Genomic DNA, 24,570 nt, shown 5'->3' with positions numbered 1-24,570 from the left:
TTGTTTAAGCAGGCTTAAAATCTTACAATTGTTTTGATTCATCTTTCCTCTTCTTACCTTGGTCAAGACAGTTACTAAGACTTGTTATTTCTGAAAACAAACAAACAAAAAACTCTCATCGGTCACTCCTTTACTCTGGCGTTTCCAAACCTCAGTCCGAGCTGTCATCATAACGTGCTAGGTTAATGTTACGGTTCCAAGCTGGTCGGCCTGTTTATCACACCTGCTCATTATGAGATTTAACATCCAGGCCCTTTTACTGTCATCCTTCTGTCCGAACTTTTCAGCATAATCTATTCCTACTTTCCTTCCTGTTGTTTTTCTTCATTTTTGCCTATGAATCCTTTCCCTGACCCTTTTATTCACCCTACTCTTGCCAACGGGTTCTTTGTTGCCTTGCAGGCACACTTCTGAGGGATGCAATCACCATCCTGCTTCTGGGTTCATGTTTTTTTCATTTGCCTGGAATACATTCTGTAACTCCTCAGCCACACAAAATATCCAGATTCTATCTATTCTTCTACAGTAAGATCATCAACTCAATTTAGAAGTGTGTAAGAATAGTTATGTATTTTGAATGAAGAAGGCTGCTATTTAAATTGGCTCCAACAAGATAAGAGTCAGAATCCCTTTTGACTATATAAGGCCTTCACAGAATTTGCAAAGCAATCACAGGCCCCTGGGACAAAATTTTGTGTTCACTGTAGACCACGTTCAAGTGGAATAACTTCTTATTGTGTTGCCCTCTAAATAAATAATAAGACTTGAGGGTAGAGATTCTCATTCAGTCTGTTACTACCCCCAATGCAGTGTTTGACAAATACTAATAGTACTTTAATACATATTTGATTGAACTAGGATTTGAGGCCCCTCTCAGAAGTTAGTGGAAGTGGATGATGAATGATAAAGTTATAATTATTGGACATAATAAATTAGTCCACCTTGATAGTTCATTATTTCTATAACATGTTATAAATCCTTTAGAATATGCAATAAACAGATTTCTAAATTATGTGGACAACTTTAAATTTATAAGATAGAGAATCCAATCCAAGACAACAGTATAGACTTGGGAACTAAGAATTTGAAACTAATAACCATGTGGCATAATTTTAAAAGGAAATGATTAGCAGCCACAAACACCTGAAAATGTGTTTGGCTTTATGAAAGCTTATAATTACAGCATTGAACATTATAATTCCTCCGAAAATGGCAAAAAAATGAATAGGCATCCAAAATGATTTTTAAATGATCGCTCAAATAATGACAAAAGAAAATACACAATTGTTGGCAAAATAGGAGGGAGAAACAAGACAATTCACTTAAGGAGAGAGATCTGTTTAGAATTAGCATCAGCTTATGTAATAGTATGAGGCAGCTACAATAGAAGATATAAAATCACTTTTATAGAAAGACATTCTTTATGTATCAATGGAATGAGGATAAAGAAATTAAATTGGAACCGTTTTGCCTTAAAAATTAACTACTAGGCCTGTAATAGAACCAACAAGCACCAACGCTACCCACTTGCAGATAACTGAATAAAGGGCCACCTACCACTTTTTCAATATCAAAAAATATATATTTTTTACTAAATTTTCAATATTTATAAATATCTCATGCTATCAGTTCTACGTAGCAAAGAGAGGAATGCTAAAGCCACCATAACAGACATCTAGTTTGTCCAATTTCCCACTGACTTTTATTTCTAATGGTAGGATTCATTTAAGAGTTTTTCTGACCTGGAAAGCCCTTTAGTTTCCATTTTAATCTATCCAAATTATTTATATTCGGTAAAGCCTAATTCAACACCCAATTTTCCTGCTACTGAAGCACATGTTGTTCTAAATTATTGTCATCTTCCAAGCCCACGTTGAGATCTTCACTTAGGATGTCACTTTCAGATATGTGATTACAAAGCACATGTAGAAGAAGCTAGCATAGAGCTGGAACCTCTATGCATATGCTGAGGTTCTGGCCTGGTCCTCCTGGCTTCATGGAAATTACATTTCCACCTGCGTATGTCTGAACTACACCAGAGTGAAAAGGATTCCTAAGGAATCTGCGGTTCACTATCTCAGCATTAAAAGGATATAAAACCTTGTTCAGCTATTGAGAGAAGTCAGCTGGCTACTTCTGCTATCTTACATGTGACAATGATTTATGAGCATGCCACATAAATCACATCAGGATCAACCAGTTTTAGAGCAGTAACAGAATAATCAAGACTGGTGTCTTACAAATTGACATATTTACCTAAGTTATCAAGAGTTCCTGCATACATTAACCATATTTAATGCTTATAACTCTTCTGTAAGGAAACCATTCATTTGTTAGGTTGGCAAGCAGTCCCAGAGAAGACAAAGAATACAACATTCATGAGATAGAGAATGAAACTGGGATGTGAGGCCACTTGTTCCGATTTTTTTAAAGACTATATTGATTTATTTGAGAGAGAGACAGTGTGTGCAAGAGAGAGCATGAGAGAAGAGAGAAAGCATGAGAGAGAGCACAAGTGGGGGAACAGCAAAGGGAGAGGGAGCAGCAGGCTCCCTGCCGAGCAGGGAGCCCAATGCAGGGCTCGATCCCAGAACCCCAGAGATCATGACCTGAGCCAAAGACAGACGCTTACCCAACGGAGCCACCCAGGTGCCCCCACATGTTCCAATTTTAACAGAGCTCTTTCCAATCCAGTTACACTGAGTAACTAGAGATATGAAAGGACTAAGGGCTGCATGCAGCACCAAACCAGTCACGGACAGGTCTGTCCATTCGCTCAATCATTCATTTATTCACTCACTCAACTAACAACAATTTATTTGGATTCCATTAATGCTAAATATAAGAGAAGGGAATGAATAAAAGGAAATTGTAGTAGAATGGCAGAAACAAAGAGCAGAGAGGGAAACAAGAAACGACACATCAATGTGGTACACCGTATACGAAAGAAAATACAATCCTGGAAGCTAGTGCCTGGGAAATCAGGAAAGATGTCCCAGAGAAACTGGGTGGTGAAAGTCTGAGAATATACCTAAGGTATTTGGACTTCGTTCTACAGAAGGTAATGAATTAACTCATGGGGCTTTTAATCAAGTGAGTGCCATGATCAGATTGCATTAAAGAACAAAGATGATGGTTAGCTACTCTGTGGAGAATGATTAGAGGAGGGACAGGCAAGGAAATCAGTCCCCAGGAGAACAAGTGAGATAACTTCCTTTCTTTATGAGTAATGGGTTGAGGAGGATAGAATGCACAGAAATACATTCAATTCAGTAATTGAATTTTATATGTAGAAAGTAGGAAATCATCTTTGTTACATGTGAGTCTTTCTAGCACTGCATTGAATAAGAAAAATATTCAACTCCACTATATTCTGGTGAAGATGATCTTGGCCATGTGTCTCACAAAATAAGCTGAAAGAGTACCTTCCTTCAGTGGCAGCTGACCCCTCTGGAAACTGTGGACTTTCCTACTGTTCAGGTTCTGATTATGGGCCCTTTGTGTTATAGAGAAGATGGTTCTGGAAAGAAGGAAAAAAAAAAAACCTACTTTTCTTCCAGTGCCTCTTGGAGATATTAGTTGGGAAGAAATATGAAAGTTAAGTGTGGAGAGAGGGGAATTTTTCTGGTCATCTCTGATATGATATTGATTCTAGTCAGATTGTTGAGATCCAATTCGGTAAAGATAGAATACAATGGGATAAAGGATCTGGCCCCCTAAATAATGCAATAATGTGGGTTTAATAAAAGGGACTTGCCAATATGGAAAGATTTATTTTCTTTTTTTTTTTTTTTTAAGTAAATTCTATCCCCAACGTGGGGCTCGAATTCATGACCCTGAGATCAACAGTCCCATGCTCTACTGATGAAGTCAGCCAAGCACTCCATTATGGAAAGATTTCAAGAGATTAGGAAGAGATTGTCAAAGATGATGATATATTTACAAAGTACTTAATAGTTTTTTTTTAATGGAGTATTGCTCATTTAGCCAAATGTTCTACATTTCTATCATAAAGTAGTTTTTTTTTTCTTTTTCGGTTCTTTCTTTTATTTTCTAGCAATTTAGTCAATAGTTTGCCTTTATTTATACTTATTTATGACCTTGCCTCCCTTTTCTGGCTGTGAGATTTTCTCTTTTTGTGCGCTTCTGGAAAGTCCTTCTAGACTATTCCATACATTTAATTATTATGATTTGTAGCTCTGCTGTTTGGTTTTTATATTCCCTCTTGTTAAGAGTCAGACCTGCTGCAGTTTGCTACTTCATTAGCTGTTTATTAAGTGATAAGGGCTTCTGAATCAGAAATTAAAGTTTTAAACAAAAAGAAAGAATGTAAATGATGAATCACTAAATCCTACTTCTGAAACCAATATTATGCAATATGTGAACTACTAGAATTTAAATAAAAATTTGAAAAAGAAAGAAATAAACAAAGATCTTCCTTTTTATTTTTCAATGTTCGAACTAGTCCTCTAGGCATAGATAAATCAGTGTGGCAAAATATTTTCTTTTTTTTAAAATATTTTCTTAATACCACTTATAACAGAAGAATGCTCTAGGTGCTCTATTCTAGTCCACTAATATTTTCTAAGTCTCCTTCCAATGCCTCTTTAATTTGCTTGCATTATGACAGTACCAGACAGGAGAATAAGTTCTCTCCATTTTATCATTATATGCTCAGTCCCTAGAACTATGGTGAAAGCAGAACATGCACTTGCTGAAAAATTTAGCTTGATCCATATCAGTTCCCCATTTTGTTCTATGTCTGCTATATGCCAACTGTACTGATTTATTTGCCTTTCTCTACATCACTCCTCCATGTCTATCATCACTCTACCTACAAGATGAAGTTCCATTCTGCCTGTAAGCCTGCACCCCCACTGAGGGTCTTTCAAGTAACTCCCTGGATAGAGTGAAATGCTCTTCCACACATATGTGGCACCTTCAAATTCTTCCAGATAATATGTAAGAAATTTAAAAGTAAGTCCTTGTGTCTGTCATGGTTACATTTTTGGATCTTTAACCAGGGTAGCAATAGAATTCATTAGCCCAATCAGGATACTGTTGTTCAAGACAAATACTGAACAGAAAGGAACGCAAGGACAGGCATGAAGTGGGGATTCAGTTTCCCCCATCTGTAAGCAAAGGGGCATATTTTTATCTTCGTGTTCCAAGTGCCCAGCACAGCTTCAGACCTATTGTGTGGCTTTTAGAAATGGCTATGAAAAGAAGGAACAACTATATATGGGTATTTAACAACTCTCCTAGAAGAGATCATTAGGAGTTAGAAAACGAACACATGAGCTTTAAGCGTTGGTCCTATTATTTATTGTATTTATGAAGTTTCATCAATGTATCTTTCACATTCTGCATTTTTTCATCTCCAGTACAGAGACATCACACTCTGTGTGTAACTAATTGATGTATCAGTTAAAGAAAGAAAAAAAAAACTCTGAGTTATATGTACCATAAAACAATACATTAACGTTAGTATTCATCAGATATGAAAGTTAGCATCTTGCTTCTCTTTCCCCGGCTGCAGTGTTCTTACTTATAAAATAAAGGTGGTGTGTATTCTGGCTCTGTGCTTTTCACCACTTGGCATTAAATGGGTTAGTATACGTGAAGGTCTTAGAACAGAAATTAGCATGTGTCATATAAAGGTATATTTAATGACTAAGTATTAATACTTAACTTTTGGTTTACTTTTATAAGAAATCTGTAGAACAGTCACCTTCATATTGTACCTTATTAGAGTTTAAGAATATTAGCTCTTGTTATAAATTCTGCCTTTGGAACACTAGATTTGTTATCTCAGGCAACATATTTAAGCTCTTTCTGTCTTGGTTTTTTGTTTGTTTGTTTTTTCATCTATAAAGAGGATAATGGTATCTGCCTGATGAGGTAGTTTACATATATTAAATTGGACATTAAATGTGAAGTTAGTCAAAAAAGTATTTAGAGCAGTACTGGCACATAGAAGTCTCAATAAATATTTGCTATTTGCTTTTATTTGCATAGAAGTTTAAATAAAAAGGAAAATCATTTTCATATTATCCTATGGGATCATTAATAATATTTCTGAAAATTTAAAAATACCTAGTAGAGGGACGACTAGGTGGCTCAGTCTTTAAGCATCTGCCTTTGGTTCAGGGCGTGATCCCAGAGTCCTGAGATCGAGCCCCGCATCGGGCTCCTTGCTCCCTGGGAGCCTGCTTCTTCCTCTCCCACTCCCCCTGCTTGTGTTCCCTCTCTCGCTGGCTGTCTCTCTCTCTCTGTCAAATAAATAAATAAAATCTTAAAAAAAAATACCTGGTAGGATTGAGGTTTGTTTTATACTCAAGGAAATAGCTGCAATAAATCTAATTTCTGTCAGGTAATATATTTTAGGTAATTGTGTTTTATTTTGTTACTTTTCATTTTAAGAAAACAAAGCTATATATGCATGAATAATCCTCTTTCTGAAACTAGATTGCATTGTGAATTTGTGGCTGTAGTTGTAGCTAAACAACAGTGTAAATCCCATAAAAAGCATCTTGACATTGTGTGATATTCCGAACAGCACTATTATCCACCTCAGCCCCTCACTCTAAACATCAGTTAATTTTCATCACTTCAACCTAATAAATAATTAGTTCACTGCAGAGAAAACTATTATGTTTCTATAGACCAAATAAAAATGTTTAATTTAAAAGTAAATTAAAATTAAAATTAAAAAAGTAAAATTAAAAAAGTAAAATTAAAAAAGTAAAATTAAAAAACCAATTTAAAAATTGGTTTGGAATTTGTTTTGGTAATACAGTTTTTAAAGTGTCCTTTGTTAAAATAACTCCACCATGTAATATGCTGAATTAAAACAAAAAATGTATAGGTTTGTATATAATAACAAATGATATTCTTTATAAAATTTTTGTGGAACATTTGTATTCTTCCAAGCACTGTCCATTTTACTGCGATTTTAACATAATGCTAATCTCAGTTCCCAATGTTTTAGTCATTAATATTCTGAAAAAAAAATCTAAGGAGTACTGTTGCTTTTTCAATATTTATAAATCTTTCATCTGTCTATTGATTTCATTTCTAGTAATACTACAAAATTTTTTTTGCACTGTGTTGAATTTTAAAAAGACCTTGTATTAATATTCCTTGTAATCTTTTGACTTGAAGCATTCACACCTTGATTTGAATGCTGGAAAGCTATACATACCACACAGCAAAGGGTTCTGTCATCATCAATCACAAAGCAGTATAATATTTAGTATAAATATTTGGAGTCAGATTTATAGGAATTTGTCTTTGTTATCTATGAGAAAAATCACTTTCAGTATGTATTATAAAATATTGATTTGTGTGGTAAAATTAGGCAGTTAGATTTTACCATCTATTGGTAAATCACCATGATATTTTTCACAGGTATTTAGTCTGAAAAAAAAAAAATTCACTTTGCATCTATTTTCCCTGGGGAAAAACTTTTAAGGACATGGTATTGTGCCTGGCACATAGTAGGCACTCAATATATATTAACTTTGGACTGTTCCTCTTCAATTTTAGTATATGTGCTGCCAAAACAAACACAGGACTATTATTCCTCAGTGCTAGTGTATCGTCTTGTTATATATGGCGTTAGTCTCCTTCTGCCCCTCCTCCAGCCTCTTCCTCCTTCTCTTTTTCTTGCTCCCATCCTCCTCCTTCTCTTTCTAAATAATTCCCCAGAAATATGGAAGAGTCAAATGAAATACCTATATACACGTAATGCTTTAACTGTTTTGCCCCAGCCAGCACTGATAGGCAAATACACTAAAGAAAGGAATCTCTCTTGGCTGTCCTCCATCTTCTAGCATCAGATGTCTTCAGATTCCTTTTCTAATGCCTCATATCTGGATTCTCTGCATTGCTCTTGAGCTTGTTATGTATGACTTTTTAATTGCTGTACCATCACTCTCTTGGTTTCTGTGGTACTGTGTACTTCAGCCCACTTATCTTGGCCAGGCTCCCTGAACTATAATTTAGCGGGGACCCCAGATTCCCACTTTCATGAGAGGGAAGGGTGATTATTGTTCACTTCTTAATTCATAATTTCAGTTCATGCTAGAGGGGGACAGAGATTTTTTTAATATGAATAAACATTCTAATAATTAACAAAATTCTGAGAACTAAATTAGTTCTGACATTAATAGCTTTGCTGGAAGACTGCCTTCCCTGACTGTGCCAAAGTGTGCTAGTGTCGCTGTCATTATGTTATTCATTAGTGAGGCTTCTTCATGAAGCATGTGCACTCCAAAGATTAATCATGAATCCATAAAGGAAACAACGGTTCTGAGGAGATATACAATATGTAACCAGTGGTATATAAAAATATTTAAGGTTAGAAGCCAAATCCTGAAAATTCTAACGAGGAAATAAATGGCTCATCTTATGCCTTAGTACTTAATAAGTTTTTTAAGAACAACACCAAAATATTGATTAAGTGATAGTTAGTAGTTTATTAATCTAAGATGATAGAAGAAACATTGTTTTAACAAATACCTAAAACAAAAATAAGAAGTTAGTAGACTTTATAGTAAAATTTTTTTTTTAAGATTTTATTTATTTATTTGACAGAGATAGAGACAGCCAGCCAGAGAGGGAACAGAAGTAGGGGGAATGGGAGAGGAAGAAGCAGGCTCCCAGCGGAGGAGCCCGATGTGGGACTCGATCCCATAACGTGGGGATCACGCCCTGAGCCGAAGGCAGATGCCCAACCGCTGTGCCACCCAGGCGCCCCTCTAGTAAAATTTTTATAGTAGATTCTTACATTTCAATATGTTGGCAAACATTTTTCTATTTTGGGTAAATTATAAATGGATGTACTTACATCTTGGAAAAATTATACATATTTATGTGTACAATGTAGATACCCATGCACATAGGAAAAAACCTCAATTACCTAACTATGAGACACCAGTGTTTCATAAATTTTAATTTGAAAACCTTTAACCATAGTTGAAATCCATTTAACAAAAGGTATCAAAAAGTCAGATTTTATATTTCCATGGTCCATAGACAGTAACATATTATAAATTTCAGTAAAAACTGTGAATATATTTTCTTATATTGCATATTCTCTAATCTCTCTCTATGGAAGTTTCTTTATAAGCAAGTAATATGTAAACACTGAAAATTAAAAAACAGAAACCTGGGTTCTTCGCAGTTTTTTTGTTTTTCTATAAAACAATTTTTTCCATCATTACTCCTTTCCAATTAAAATGTTCAAAGCATTACCATAACATAATGAAAAATGTGCTCTACTATGCTAAGAAACAAATTAAAGCATCAGATAATATAAGATAATAATAGCAAACAATTCCTGAGAGTTTACTTTGTGCCAGGATCATGCAAATCACTTTTATAAGTATTATCTCATTGCTTCTCCCAACCACACTTTTGTTTTTATTCTCCAATTACAAAGAAGCAGAGAGAGTATAAATATCTGAAACATGATACCAAAACCTACATAGTTTTCAGGGGGACAATGGTAAAGGATTGTAGTTCTAGTATGCTCTCTCTGTGTTTCTTTTACTAAGTTGACTTTTTGCCAAAGAATGTAGACAGATGGTTTGGTTTTCCTTTAGAGATTATTTTGTTTTTTTAAAAGAAAGATGATTATAATAAGTAAGACTAAAGGATTCTCATATAATTGTGCATAATGAAACAAGGAATGTATTAAGTGATTTCACTTCAATTCTAACAAATAAACGTGCATTCTATGACTTAATATAGTTATAGTAAATGCAAATATGATCAAAAGAAGCCACCACTTTCTGGCAATACAATAGTTAATTTTAGGATCAATTCACGTGCACTCTATTTTACTTTCATTATTAACATTATCAGTCTACCTTGTACTAGAGTTATTTATGTATGGGAGTTTTCTCAGATTTGGTTTTGGGATAATATCTTGGCCAATTATCTATTTTCCAATTGCGTATTGCATAGTGCCTTACAAATAATAGTAAATATACATTTGTTTAATTATAATGATAGTCTATTACAACAAAGTAACCTGGGTATCCCATGATACAAATCACAGTAGAACTGTGCCTATAAACATTTACTCCTCTTCTTGACTTTTTGAGTACTCTTCAGGTAAAAGGAGAGAACACACCTATTAGCATGGTTATATGATGGCAATATCTGCCTGGATCTGGAAGGCAGGTTTGGCTAAGCCAAGCAATGGCATGTGCTATTTGCTTGACTATGCCTTGGACATGAGACTTCACCAAATCATGGTGTTTGAAAATTCCTCTGGAGAATAAACTAATAATTTGGATTATCATATTATTTGAAAAAAATGTGGTATCTAAAAATCTCCCATTCTGTAATAATATTTTCTTTTTTAGAAAAAGATCAAACAACTTTACCATTTTTTATGTATTTATAACCAAAATGAATCAACCATGACCAAGTCAATTTCATACCATTATAACTTTCCATACCATTATAAACACTTATTTTTTTTTAGATTAAAGATTTTATTTATTTATTTGACAGAGTGAGGCAGCGAGCGAGGGAACACAAGCAGGGGGAGTGGGAGAGGGAGAAGCAGGCTTTCCACTGAGCAGGGAGCCCGATGCGGGGCTTGATCCCAGAACGCTGGGATCATGACCTGAGCAGAAGGCAGACGCTTAATGACTGAGCCACCCAGGTGCCCCAACAATTATGTTTTGTACAAATAACTGGATTGAATATACAAATATCAAGGGCAATAAATGTGGAAAATCATATAAAACCATCTGACAATTTGAAGTATTCCACTTAATTGGGAACCAGGTCCATAGATAATAGATTTAGATTTTGTACAGTTTATTCTAGGAAAACTGAGGTATGACTAAATTTCATGAGGCCTAGAACTACTTTGTTGTTTCTCTTGGTTTTGACTCCTAGCATTTACACATGGTAGGTATTTGAAAGTATTTATTGATTTATGTTAGAAACTATTATTATGAACATATAATTTCACAATTTGGTACACAAATATATAAGTTTTTTTAAATAGTATATCTTCACATATTGATATGTTTTCTGGAAAGTGCAAACAAGAATTATAAAACTGTAAAATTATTAATGATAGCCTCCGTTTAAAATATCTTTATGCTTTAAAAATAAGAAATGGGGGCATCTGGGTCGCTCAGTCAGTTAAGCATCTGATTCTTGGCTTCTGCTCAGGTCATGATCTATGGGTCATGAGATCAAGCCCTGCCTCTGATTCCCCACTTAGCTGGGAGCCTGCTTCCCCACCTCTCTTTCTCCCTGTGCTCCTCCCCCTTCTCGTGTACACACATACTCTCTCAAATAAATAAATAAATCTTTAAAAAAATTTTTAAAAATAAGAAATGAATAAGATAAGGGTTAATAGCAGTATGTACTCTTCCTTTAGTTCCAATACATTTATATTGGGACTTGACTAGGAAATATAAGTGATATTTTAATATCCATTTTTAAATTGATATTAATTAAAATATCCTATAATTCAACTGCTGTGGTCCTAAGGAAATCACTCAATTAGATTAGAAATGGTTGCAGTTTTCTAGGATATAATATTTCCCAAAGATTTTCTTTTATTCCCTTTTTGTTTTCTCCAGTTCTAAATGATTTCAGACTAAAGATGAACGGTTTATAGTAACACACTTTCTGGAAGTAATAAACTGTTATATAAAGTGGCACCTCTACTATTCTCTCTTAAATTCTTCTTTAAAAATTTTATGTCTGCTTAACATGAAAAAGGATTTGCAACTATACATCTCTTGATTGTTAGTGAATCTCTGTAGACCAGTTTATATATAAATGTTAAATGATCTTTTAAATGATACAGAGTGTAGAAAATTTCAGCTTTGCATTACTTTTTATTTGTACTATATGGAGTATGAGGTCAGAGTAAGGGTGAGGAAGAAACCTTGAACCAAACCTTCTGCGATTTCTGACTAGAGTGATTATTCCAGCTATGCAATTTGTTATAGTGACCTGTATTCTCTAGTGTATTAACTGGAAAAAGATAAATTAGTGTAAATTGTAATAGAATAGTTGTAGACTTGATGTAAGAGAAAATTCTACCTCCTGGGAATTTGGTCATCTCCTTGCCTAGATATCTCTCTTGCAAGACTCCCAACATTCATTAAACCTGGCTGATTTATGTGAAGGCAGCTGAGAATTGAATTAGCCAACCCTTTAGGGTTCCTTGGAGACCCATGATTCTATATTATTCTAAATTGACCTTTGGTTCATTCCAGAATTGATCATTTGGGGTGCAGATAGTTTTCCTTTGAAACAGATCCAGGGGCAGATTCTGGTTGGAGTTCATATTTTTAGCATACAGGCCATGTATGTGCCTGCTGCTCTGGTAATATGTAAGTAATTAATTAAGTGTAATAAATGTGTCCAGAGGCCTCTGTTTATTTAGCAGTAAATATGTTCAATTAATAATTTTAAAACTAACAAAGTGTTATCAATTTAAAAATAACATATTATTCAAAATATCTTGAAAAATGGAAATTAATGAGTCATAACCATTGATCTCTGTTATTGAAAAATAGTGTCAAACAAGTTGTCAGACGACCTGAGATACTATATTTCATATTTCTAATAGTGCATACCTTTTAAAACTAAAATATTATAGAATTGTGATATGACCTTTCACAGAGCCACAGAAAGAACTACATTCTCCGTTTACCTTGACCTAATTGAAACATGACTTTCCATATCACGAAGCAGTCTAAATTTCAAGTTTTAATCTTTTTATTTCTAAAATTCCAAAACACTGTAACTATAGAATTTTAAGAACCTTAACTATGCTTAACCATGTTTGATTATAACAAGAAGTTATAGTAAAAACAACAAGTTTTTAAACAGCTGAATGCATGAATATAAATATGTGTTGACTGATGAATTAATGAATAGTAGGCATTGGCTGACAATAGTCTGCTTCAGTGACAGACCCAATAAATTAATATATATTTGTCTTCGGATTCACTGTAAAAAGTTCAATCTGTCTGTGGTCTTTTATTTTGGAGACATTTACTATTTCTCTCCTTGATCTAATATATAATGTGGTACATTTAGCAGTAAGCAATCTTAAGCCTCAGAACTGATATTTCATCATCAATGAGAGGATTTTCTAAGTGAAATAATTATAGAAAACTATGAAATAGTCCCTATATTTCTTTTACAACCTTGTAATCAGGACACTGAGTCAAAGTTAGGGTTAGAAAGAGGAGCAACTCAATAAGGTGGTGCCTTGTTACACCACCTCTGTTTGGGTCAATGAATAGTTATGCAATGTCTTCTGGTTGTTGAGTGTAAGTAAAATAAATAAGTATATAAATAAGTAATCAGTTCAATGTCATAGTGACTGATGCCAATAATTCTTGCTGTGGAAATGCTTCCTATGGAAATTTCTCCAACATCCCTACATGTTTTTCAGCTGGGGAATTATCCTCAAAATAGGCATGAACTACACTGCTGTTGTCCTTTTTTTTAGGCTTGTGTCCCCTAGCAGTTGACTGAAAACCAATTTTTCTGTCACAGCTACTCAAAGTATTCTATCTTTACCATTTCCCTATGTTCTTCCCCTCCTCCTTACAGGCCTACTCAGCTGAGTGGGTAGCAATTTAACTTGCTTCATAAGCTGGTCACTTACCATTTCTAACACAGAAGTAGCATTTTCTTTCCTGGATCTCAGTGCTATTTTTCCTTTTACTTTGTGGCCCAAACATTTGTTTTTCTTTCATATTCCTAAAATGGTAAGTTCTGAGTCTTCCAAAAGTATCCACTGTTCAAACAAATATTATTTCCCCACTTTACATTTTTCTTTGAAAATGTGTTTGGAAATATGCTGTGGGTTTTCCCCCATCAGAATAACATTAAACTCAGCCCTGGCCTTGATCTATATATACTTGTCCTGCCTGGCTCCCTTCTCTTTCCTCAGACACTTAATTCCATAAATATCCTTGAAGATGCACTGTATTTCTACCTTCAATATCTTTGTAAGTCACTTACTAGTTTGAGAGTTTTTTAGCTTTTAATCCTGAGGCTAAGTCTCATGAATTCTCTTTGGAACCTCTGTGCGGGATGGAATTTAGGGCACTTGATCCAATACTGTCTACCTGGACCAAGCACTAACAATTTAAAACTAAACCCTAACTAGAGTGTCCATAGAAATAATTCACCTCATCGTTTAAGGTAGTAAATATTACGCTGCTCACCAATACGTAAAGCCCTGTCTGGACACTTTCTTATATAATCATGTCTTGGCTCTAGCCATGAATATATAAGGAAAACCTAAGTAGTTTAAGGTCAAGCCACAGCAGCTTGCACCTAAGACCAGCTAAGCCAGCTGAAGCTTTGGAGTGGGCCCTTTGATGAAACTCACAAGGCCATGATTCCACTTCCTCATACTCATGAGCAGCATTTTGCTTAATGTCTACAATGGCCTTTTTTTTTTTTTGGCTCTTGTATCCTTTGTTAAAGTACAGCCTTTGCAGAATCCCATAACCTTGCTGAATCAACATAGTCTGATTTTACTTTTTAGGCCTGGGAACAGTCTCATTTGGCTGAGGCATTCATGGTCTGCATGCATGTATCTAGAGGTGATTACTCTTGCTTAATGAGGGTGAGGTTATCATGTCTTTCCTTTAAGGTCTAGGAAGGTGGCACATCTGTGAACATGGGCATGATAAACAGATGTTACCCCATGTCTTAGTCTGTTTGAGCTGCTATAACAACGTCCCATAGACTGGGTAGTTTATAAACAACTAAAATATACTTCTCAGTTGTGGAGCTGGGAAGAACAAGATCAAAGCATCAGAATCAGAGGCTGGTGAGAACTTGCTTGCTTTTGTTGGTGTCTTTGCCATATGTCTTCTGTGTCAGAAAATGCTAGCTAGCTCTCTGGCGTCACTTTCAAAAAGTCATGAATCTCAGTCATGAGGGTTCCACCCTCATGACACAATCACCTCCCAAAGGTCTCACCTCCGAATACCACCACCTTGGGCATTAGGTTTCCACATGGGAATTTTGAAGGGACACAAGCGTTCTATTTATAGTACTCAACATGATGGAAATCCCATGCAGTCATCATTCAAGGTTTAAAGACACCTGCCCAAGTCACAATAGTAAAAAAAAGTCAATTTTAAAACACCTCATGGCTCAGATCGCCTCTACCAGCCACCAAGATCAAAATGATTTTTTTTTCTACATATTAAAATTTAATGCCCAGAGGCCCCAGGATGGTGGGTGGGGTGCGAGGTGACACAAGGAAGAGCGGTGGAAGGAAAGGAGTGGTCCTCTCTGCGGAGAGGCAGGTGTGAGGCTCAGCAAGACCCAGTTACTGGCGGGGTGGGTGGTCCGCACCGGTTCGATCTCGCCGGCACGCACGCGTGGGCGCCTTTACGCAGGCCCCGCCCACAAGCTACGTGGCGGCCTCCATGAGGGTGGCCCGGCTCCGATATATCCTGCGTGCTGGGGGCCCTCGCCGGTCCTGACCCCTTCCCAAATCCTAAAGCCTCGAGTGAGGAGAGCCTGCTGAAGTCCCTGCAGCCCAGGCCGAGTCCGGTACGGTGAGGCACCGGTGAGTTGGGGGCGGGGGGCATCCTCATTTCGCACATCCCGCGTGTCGGGGCGTGGGAGGCCGTACAGTCAAAGGGACCCGCGCAAAGCCTTGGAAGTAAGAGTATGCCCGATATTGAAGTTCTCTGCTGTTTCATTATTGTTAACAACAGTAAACATTGTAAATCTCAAATTTAGTAGGCGCAGGGTCTTTCGGGATTCCGAAACCCGGGGTCGTCTTGTGTCGCCAGGGAAGAGGGAGTGTTAGGAGTGCGAGGCCCAAGATAGGGCCACTGTGGCCTGGGGGTGCCTTCTCAACAAACTGAGCTTTTGTTCTGTAAATCCTGCACTGGACCAGAAACGCAGTATATTCGGCCAGAAATGACCCCAAAGTCCAAGAGAATTCTGGGCTCTACACTTTTTTCCTTGTTCCTTGATCTTGCTGCATAAGGTCAAGTAAGCAACCCCAGCCAATTTTGCTGTTTCTGGGTTGCTGTTTATGAAGCTGGATAAAACTCAGTCTCGGACCAAATCCCTTGTGAACGGTACTCGATTGCTTGTGAGGCACTGTAACTCCCCCAGTCCATGGATTGTTTTCCCCTGAGTAAAGGGACACCAGACTCATTAAAAATGAATTAATTAATGGCCAAAGCCATGGGCGCTAGTATTCTCAAAGCTTCCACAAATTTTTAATCCCTGTCTATGTGTCTTGAACTATGCAATAGATTAGTTAGAGTTTGAGAAAACGTTCAAGAAACAGCGCCTCCCTTATTTAAGTTTGAATTCATATAAGCAATAGACAAGGAGTAAAACTTGCAAGATCAAAACATCACTTTGATACTAAGTAATCTAATACTAGACTGTACCTTGAATCTTCGGGCAAGTGAGTTACCAAATATCAATCCAAAGAATCAAACAGACTTAACTAGCCTGGTTACTGGTCACACTGGGCCAGGACCTGCTTACCCACACAAAAGCAGTGCCTGCCCCCTCAAAACTAAGGAGGAGCAAAGAAGAGCCTTATCCCTAGGGGTCACCATAGGGAAAGGGGCAGGAAAGGGAAGGACTCTACCTGCCTTGTTTCTCATTATAATCTCACAAATCAGATACATTATCCCACCCTCCCTTGTGAGAAGTGAGAGACAGGCTAGAGAGAGGGAGGGAATTTAATTCTAAGGAAACTGCTTCTACATGAAAGAAACCACCAAGTTTGGGAAAGTGGCATTCTTTAGCACCCCAGCATTTCCCAGTTTTTTAATACGCTTGACCTTTTGTTTTCAGCCACATTTTTTAAAAAGAATTTATTTATTTGCGAGAGAGCACAAGTGTGTGTGTGTGTGTGTGTGTGTGTGTGTGTGTGTGTGTGTGTTGGGGGGAATGGGATAGAGGGAGAGGGATAAGCAGACTCCCTGCTGAGCAGGGGACTCTGGGGGCTCTATTCCAGTGTGTGTGTGTGTTGGGGGGAATAGGGATAGAGGGAGAGGGATAAGCAGACTCCCTGCTGAGCAGGGGACTCTGGGGGCTCTATTCCAGGACTCTGAGATCATGACCTTAGCTGAAGACGGATGTTTGACTGACTGAGCCACCCAGGCTCCTCCTCAGCCACATTCTTGATTATCCGTAGGGTCTAAGTGTTTAACCTTTTGAGGAGAGACATCAGGGAAGTTCTTCACTCATGTCATTGAGCTTTGCACATACTTTTTGATAAAGTTATATCGGAATGTGGCTATGCCCATTCATTTACATTTTGTCTATGGCATTTGCACACTACAGTGGTGGAATTCGTTACAGCAGAGATTTTGTCGCCCACAAAGCTTCAAATATTTGCTATTGGGCCCTTTACAGAAAGTTTGCCTGCTAACTCCTGTGCTAGCCAATAGGAAATATATCTTGTTCTTACTCAACTAAGCTCTTGTGGCCAACATAGTATATCTTGATAAATGTGTCGACAGAATAATTCTGTGACTCCACTTGTTTAACAAGGAAGGGTGCCTTGATACTGCTATTACTGTAAGTTTAATTTCTAATTTGGAAGATATGAAGACACTATATTGAGGAATTAGGAAGACATTCATTAAGGAGGTGGCATATAAGTGGAAAATATAGTTAGGAATCAGCAGGTAGAATAGTTGTTAGCTTCTAATTTGTAACAATTACTTTCCAGCAGATGTTAGCTCCCACTAGATACAATTTGTAAACAAAAAGAATCTTCCTTAAAGTTTTGTGTTAAATATAATTTGTGCCTTTTTTTATCTTATTATTAATATAATAATAGCAATGCCAGCAACCAAAGTAATAATTATACATAACATTGGTGAAATACTATTACATCATGCACAATTATAAATAATCTGAATTAATTTAAAAACATATGAGACAGGTACTGTTATCTCCACTGAACAGGTGAGTAAACTGAAGTGCAAAGAAGTAAAGTATTTTGCCTCGAGTCATACAGGAAAAAAAGGCAAAGCTAATTGAAAAAATGATCATCCGTCCTCTTAAAAATTAAATCCTGCCTAAGTTACATGCATATAGGGAAAGCATTTTGAAGGGAATCGTGTACGGTGATTAATACTAATTGAGAATAAACTGCCATATTGATAACGGACATTTCAGTCCCCAATATGTGTTTTCCATTGGTTACCTAAACAAAAATATCTGTCCCTCCTCCTTATATGTGGCTAGTTCCAGAATGGGCAAGCTAAGTCACCTTAGACCAATGTGGTAGGAAAAGTGGCTTGCTAGTTTCTTCTAGAAAATAAATTTTTTTCCCCTCTGTTTCATTGGATAAGATCTAGAAAATCTCTGCTTCTGGCAGCCACTGAGTGAATTAGCTTAACCTTGTGCTGTATAAAGAGAGAGCATGGTAGTGGGGCTGAAACAGCCAATCCTGAGCTCACTTTACCTCCTCTGTCCTTACTGTATGGGAACATATACATGAACTTATTTTTAAAATGAAGTTTGAGTTAGATTTTTTGGGGGTAAGGGGTATACTAACTCTTGAAAGTGTCTTAGCTTATAAAAATTAAATCAGACTATAAGTCCTTGAGTGTAGAGACTACATATTAAGCTCTTTGACTAACTTATGTTTAATATTTTGCACAATGTAAGTGTCCCATAATGACTTAGAGAGTTGAATTGATGTCCTTAAGATACAGTGGAATGAACACTGGGCATGAATAGATCCAGGTTCTTATTATGGCTTAGTAACTGCCATTGAGAAATTCTTTGAGCAAATTAATTTAGGATCTCTCATCCTGTTTCCTCTTTTGAAGATGAGTGATTTAAGTATATTTTCTTTCAGGCTTGACAGTCTATGACATGAGATTGAGCTGAATTTATAATAATTCCATAATGATCTTGAAAAGAGATTTTCTTTATTTAAATCTCAGATCAGTCCATTCACTTATTTATATATATATCTTTTTGCTCATACAAATAATGTGTAAAATTTGTACTGACACTTGAGTTTTTTGGTTGTTTGCATTCTGAGTGAAAAGAAAGTTGTAATGCATTATCAATAGCTTATTATAATAATTATGAAAATAAACATAATATTAAATATATTCAAAGCCAAAAAAGTCAAATGTAAGGAAAAGTATTCCCCTGAAATATTGGGCTTTCTCAAAAATTATATAAAGGACAATATACATCAAGATTATTGTGGAAATGTGGGATAGTCTGACTTCAATTTGAATCAAAACTTTAAAATAAAAGTCTTGTGAAAAGTCTAAAGGCAATAATCAGTGTAGCTACAACACAACTTGAATGAATACATGTCTTTTGTTTAATCTCATGGCCAGCAAATTAAAATGTATGTTGTGGCTTATAGTTGAGGATTTATGTAACAGCAGTAGAATAAGTGCCAACCGAATTAACAAGTTGATTGTGTAAGCAACAAACCTCATTTTAGCTAAACGGAACTTGACAAATTGCATGACATTCTGCCTGCTAAATTTGAGATTTATAATGTTTACTGCTATTAACAATAATGAAACAGCAGAGAACTTCAATATCTGACATTTTAATCTGTGTATTTCACTTTTGTTCTTGCTAATCAGTTCTTAATTCTGGAATATATTTTCTATTTTGTTATCCTTCTAGCTACAAACTTTGATGTAGTCTTATCAACATTCATTGAACTAAAACACTGCATAAAGATTAACTGTTAACTTTGCTCTTTTCATTAATAAGGATTAGAATGACTGTGGAGGGGGAAAAATGGTTTTTGAGTACATGAAATTCCACAATTTAATTGTTTGCAAGTTGGAATAAAGTTTGACAGTGCATCTTTTAAATCAGAAAAGCTATCCATTGGCTGGTGGAGATTTGTTTAATGACAGATTTAAAGATAAAGAATTGGTATTTACCACCAGTACCTCGTGGAGCAGTTATGAATGTTTAAAATCCATAGGAAATAATGTTCACAGATTTCATGTATGAAGTATCAGATATTTCTTTAAACTCAAATGAGTACTATATGAGTTATTAGTGGGCATTGGAGAGGGTGAGTGAAATAGCATTTTTATGTAGAGTTAGCATAATTACTGCTTATTTGGAGAAGCTTGCACATGAGTTGCAGTGTGCATTTGTGAGGCGTGACAATGGATTCGTGAGGCGTGACAATGGATTCATGAGACTGATTTTCACAGCATTCTGAATGCTCCTTTAGAAAGCTGCATTTCAGATTTGCCGTTTTGGTGGCAGTATACTTGCTCTGTTTTAACTGATGTTTTTCAAAATATTTTCAGAACTCTCGAAGCTCTCATTAGTTCATTCCCTTTGTGCAGAAGTACGAAAACGCGGAAGATAAACCTTTGTTGTATTATGCCCTTGAGATTTGGGGTTTACTTGTTACTGGGGAGTAATGTAGCCTATCCTGATAGATTCAACATCTACAGCTCTGTTGTAATGTTTCTGAAGTACTTATGAATAATACCATGATTTGCTACTGTTTATAGTGAAAAACATTTATGAACTGAAAGCAGAAGTGTCCAAGATACAACAATGAATAAAAGGCGTAAGGGAATTAGCAATGGAGCATGTGGGAAGGAATGGACATTCAACATCCAAGGCAGAATTAGGTATCTAATACAGTGTAGAAACTAGTTTAGTTTACCTGAATTGTCTAATGCAGCCAGCATTTACTGGTAGTAATTGGTGGGAGTTGGTACTAATAGGCAATAATGTAAAGTAAATGCTAAAATAAGAAAATGACATTCTTTGAAAGGTCTTAAATGTCATGCTAAATAGTTTGGACTTTATTTATTTGGTACATAATATCATGGAGCATGAAAGTGACATGATCAAAACTGTTTCAGGAAGGTAATTCTGCAATAGTGAGAAGAATGCTGGACTAGACTTGGGTCTTGAGGTCAGGTTAAGAGTTATTACAGTAGTCTAGACAAGAGCTAAAGAGAGCCACAATAATATTATTAGAAGAATATAAAGAACTATGATGCTAATCTCTTAATTATTAATTCAAAGTATTTTCTACTATACGTTACCTAAAGGTTAATATTTATCTGTATTGATTTATTGTTTTGATTATTTTGATACAATATTAAATTATATTAAATATTTTAATTTTTATTATATTAAAATTATGATTTTAATAATATATGGCATTGAATAAACTTCTAGGACTACCTTATCTAGTACAATTACATACTTTCTACCCATGTTGCTGTCAACTGGTTTACATATAAAAAGAGCAAAATACATACTCTCTTCTATTGTTATAAAACCTTGAAAAATAGACTCTTTCTATAATATTACCTTATTACCTTTGTGTCCTTATAAATTCATAAGAAAATAACTTTTTACATTAATATAAAATCAGTTACTATCATTATAATATAAAAGGTTTTTATGTAAGAGTTAGAGAAGATACATATGCTATCAAAGGCCTAGATTTCTCAACTTAAATTGGGATTATAGTAGCTCTTAATATGGTTATTATGGAGAATAAAATAATGCTTATAAAACATTTCACATATTATCTGACACAGAGTAAGCTACATAAATATGAGTAATATTGATATTACTTAACCAGTCATCAAATAGAACTGACAGATGGATCATTTAGTATTATTACACATACTAGTAATAATATACTTTCTTGTACAGAGCTTTTGAGTATAGAGAGAAATTTAAAAACATTGAGAAATTAAAAATTTCTTAAATCATTTTATTTTTATCCATTCAACTAATTTTATAAGCATCTATTATGTGTGCTCAAGGTCTTGAGCTAAAAAGAAACAAACTCAGTTCTGGCCATAAAATTTTACATTCAAATGGAGAGAAAGCTATTTTACAAAGTAAATATTATTCAAAATTAATATATTAATAGAAGCATATACAAGGGATAATAAAAAATATAATAAGACCACTTAAATGCCCTTTTGAATCCATGGTACAGTTTTATAGGGAAATTCAGTATTTATGTTGAGATGACAAAAAAAATCAGTTTGCTAAGAATACAGTTGTTAGAAAACATTCTGCAGAAAAAGAGGATGAAAACAGACACAAAGAAACATGCATATACTAACTACATGTAGTGCTTTTGCTGAAGTATAACTGAGAACAGTGGTCAAATAACAAGGATAGAAATGAGAGGTCTATTTTATGAATAACAAAAGTGAGATTGAGAAACTATGACTTTTTTGACCCATTCAGCCACTAAATAGGAGAACACTGATATGAATACAAATAGTTTCTGAAACCTTTATCCTATTCTGCATTGCTCTAATTTTCAAAGGCTTTTTTTCAAGCCATGTATTATCAAACATTGAACACATGTTTCCTTTTGAAGCAGTATTTTGATACAGTAGTAAGTTTCTCTGCTGGCCCACTGGCTCTGTTGTAATGTTTCTGAAGTACTTATGAATAATACCATGATTTGCTACTGTTTATAGTGAAAAACATTTATGAACTGAAAGCAGAAGTGTCCAAGATACAACAATGAATAAAAGGCATAAGGGAATTAGCAATGGAGCATGTGGAAAGGAATGGAAGGCAAATTTCAGTTACACTGGTAGAGCAATTATCAGCATGAGTCAGGGACCAAACCATTTATAGACTACAGGTGCAAAACATATGAATTTGAAGTGATTATTTCAAAACTTTCCTTCCAGTTATAAAATTCTATGATGTTAAGACTCTAAAATGACAATGTGAGGTATTGGGAGAGTGTTTCAAATAAAATATGAGTTATTTCCCTGTCTTCAAGTAGCTCGTTCCCCAGCAGGTTAGATAGTACATATATACTGGCATAAAAAATTAAGGATGCAAGTGCAGCATTAGATAATACTTAGGAGACCAATTCCCTTCAGCTCTTCAGCCTCCTTTCTGCCCAGAGGATTTGAGGTGGGGAGACTGACATTCAAGGAAACATATGTTGGGCTCCTGGGTGGCTCAGTCATTAAGCGTTTGCCTTCTGCTCAGGGTCTGATCCCAGGGTCCTGGGATCAAGCCCCGCATCGGGCTCCCTGCTCTGCTGGGAGCCTGCTTCCTCCTCTCCCGCTCCCCCTGCTTGTGTTTCCTCTCTTGCTGGCTGTCTCTCTCTGTCAAATAAGTAAAATCTTAAAAATGTTGATAATATTTAGGAGGTAAGAAGAGAAGGAAACCACTTTTAATTGGAGAACCGAAAACAAATCCACAGTGGAGGGTGTGATAAGTAGAGCCCTTGAAGAAGGAAGTACTGTTTTCATTGGAAAACCACCAGAGCTGGTCCAAGGGATTTGGTGAGCCATTGGTGGAGGACTCTTGAAGAAAGGGCACGGCATAGGGTGCCTGGGTGGCTTAGTCAGCTAAGCAGCTGCCTTCGGCTCAGGTCATGATCCCGAGGTCCTGGGATCCAGCCCTGCATTATTGGCTCTCTGCTCAGCGGGAAACCTGCTTCTCTCTCTTCCTTTGCACCCCCCTCCCCGCCCCCGCCAGTTGGTGCTCATATGCACATGCACCTGTGCGTGCCCTCTTTCTCTGTCAAATATGTAAATAAAATCTTTTTTAAAAAATAAAAAGGGCAGGGCCTGACACTTGGGAAAGAGCCTTTCTTTTTTTTATATTGGAGTAACTTATTTCCATATTCCACTGAATAGGTCTCTATTGCCTTTATGGTACTGAATCCTTGCTGCTTGGTAGATTTAATGTGCGCATTTCATAGAATTGTACCTTCCCTAAACTGTTTCAAGTCAGTGACCAATTGAATGGTCTCATTTGTTCAGTCCTGTGTAAGATGTTTGGTCTAAATAGTGATTTTTAGCATGCAGTGTGCAATGGAAAATCTAAAAACCTGTGCAAGTTGGAAAATATGTGTGTGTATGTGTTTTCTTATGACCTACATGCCTTTGAGGCAAAGAAATTATTTTAAACTGATCCTGGCTTGTATCACTTTGGCAATAATAAGGAATAGTGAGCCAAATGACTAGCATAATTGGCTCTTCTGAGATGAAAGAGCAGTGGGGAACCAAAGAAATTCCAAATGAACACATTTCTTCAATTAATAGAGTCTTTTTAAAAAGAAGAAATGTATTTCCTATACTTTTTCACTCTAGGTGAGTGAGTTAACTACTTCACCTTGCATATACCCAGTGATCTCCTGGAGAGGATTTGTACCATTGCATCACTTTTGAAAGGGCTCTCCAAATCTAGAAGCAGAGAAAAACAGGCATCTTACGTTTAAAGTAAACAATACCATTAATATATCACATCTCCTTCTGTTTTTCATTTCCATATTGTAGCAGATCTTCATAGAGTATCTAAAATGTGACATGATTAAGGTAGCTTACAATCTAGTGTTAAAGACGGACATGCAAGTAGTTAGCTACTAGTGAAGGTAGTACAGTAGGATAGCATGTATAGAGGACAATGAGGAGACATTAACCATTTGTGTTCAGGGGAACTAACTGAAGGATTCTTGGGCTGAATGGCATAATGAGTTTCATTAAAAAAAAAAATCCAGAACAGTAATGTATTTGATACGAGAGACTT

At 35.9% G+C, this 24,570-nt stretch overlaps 1 protein-coding gene across 1 annotated transcript in view; it reads left to right on the top strand.

Annotated features, from left to right (window-relative positions):
• Positions 1-24,570, top strand: part of EYS (eyes shut homolog) — a 1,466,842-nt gene that overhangs the window by 837,913 nt on the left and 604,359 nt on the right. The window contains 1 exon segment of the mRNA XM_008684895.2: positions 22,657-22,663. Within this exon segment, the coding sequence (XP_008683117.2) occupies positions 22,657-22,663 (7 nt within the window).

Source organism: Ursus maritimus, unplaced genomic scaffold, assembly GCF_017311325.1.
Source record: "Ursus maritimus isolate PB19 unplaced genomic scaffold, ASM1731132v1 scaffold_29, whole genome shotgun sequence".
Taxonomy (NCBI): Eukaryota; Metazoa; Chordata; class Mammalia; order Carnivora; family Ursidae; genus Ursus; species Ursus maritimus.
The sequence above is the reverse complement of the archived record's forward strand: the minus strand, read 5'-3'. Positions and strand labels throughout refer to the sequence as shown.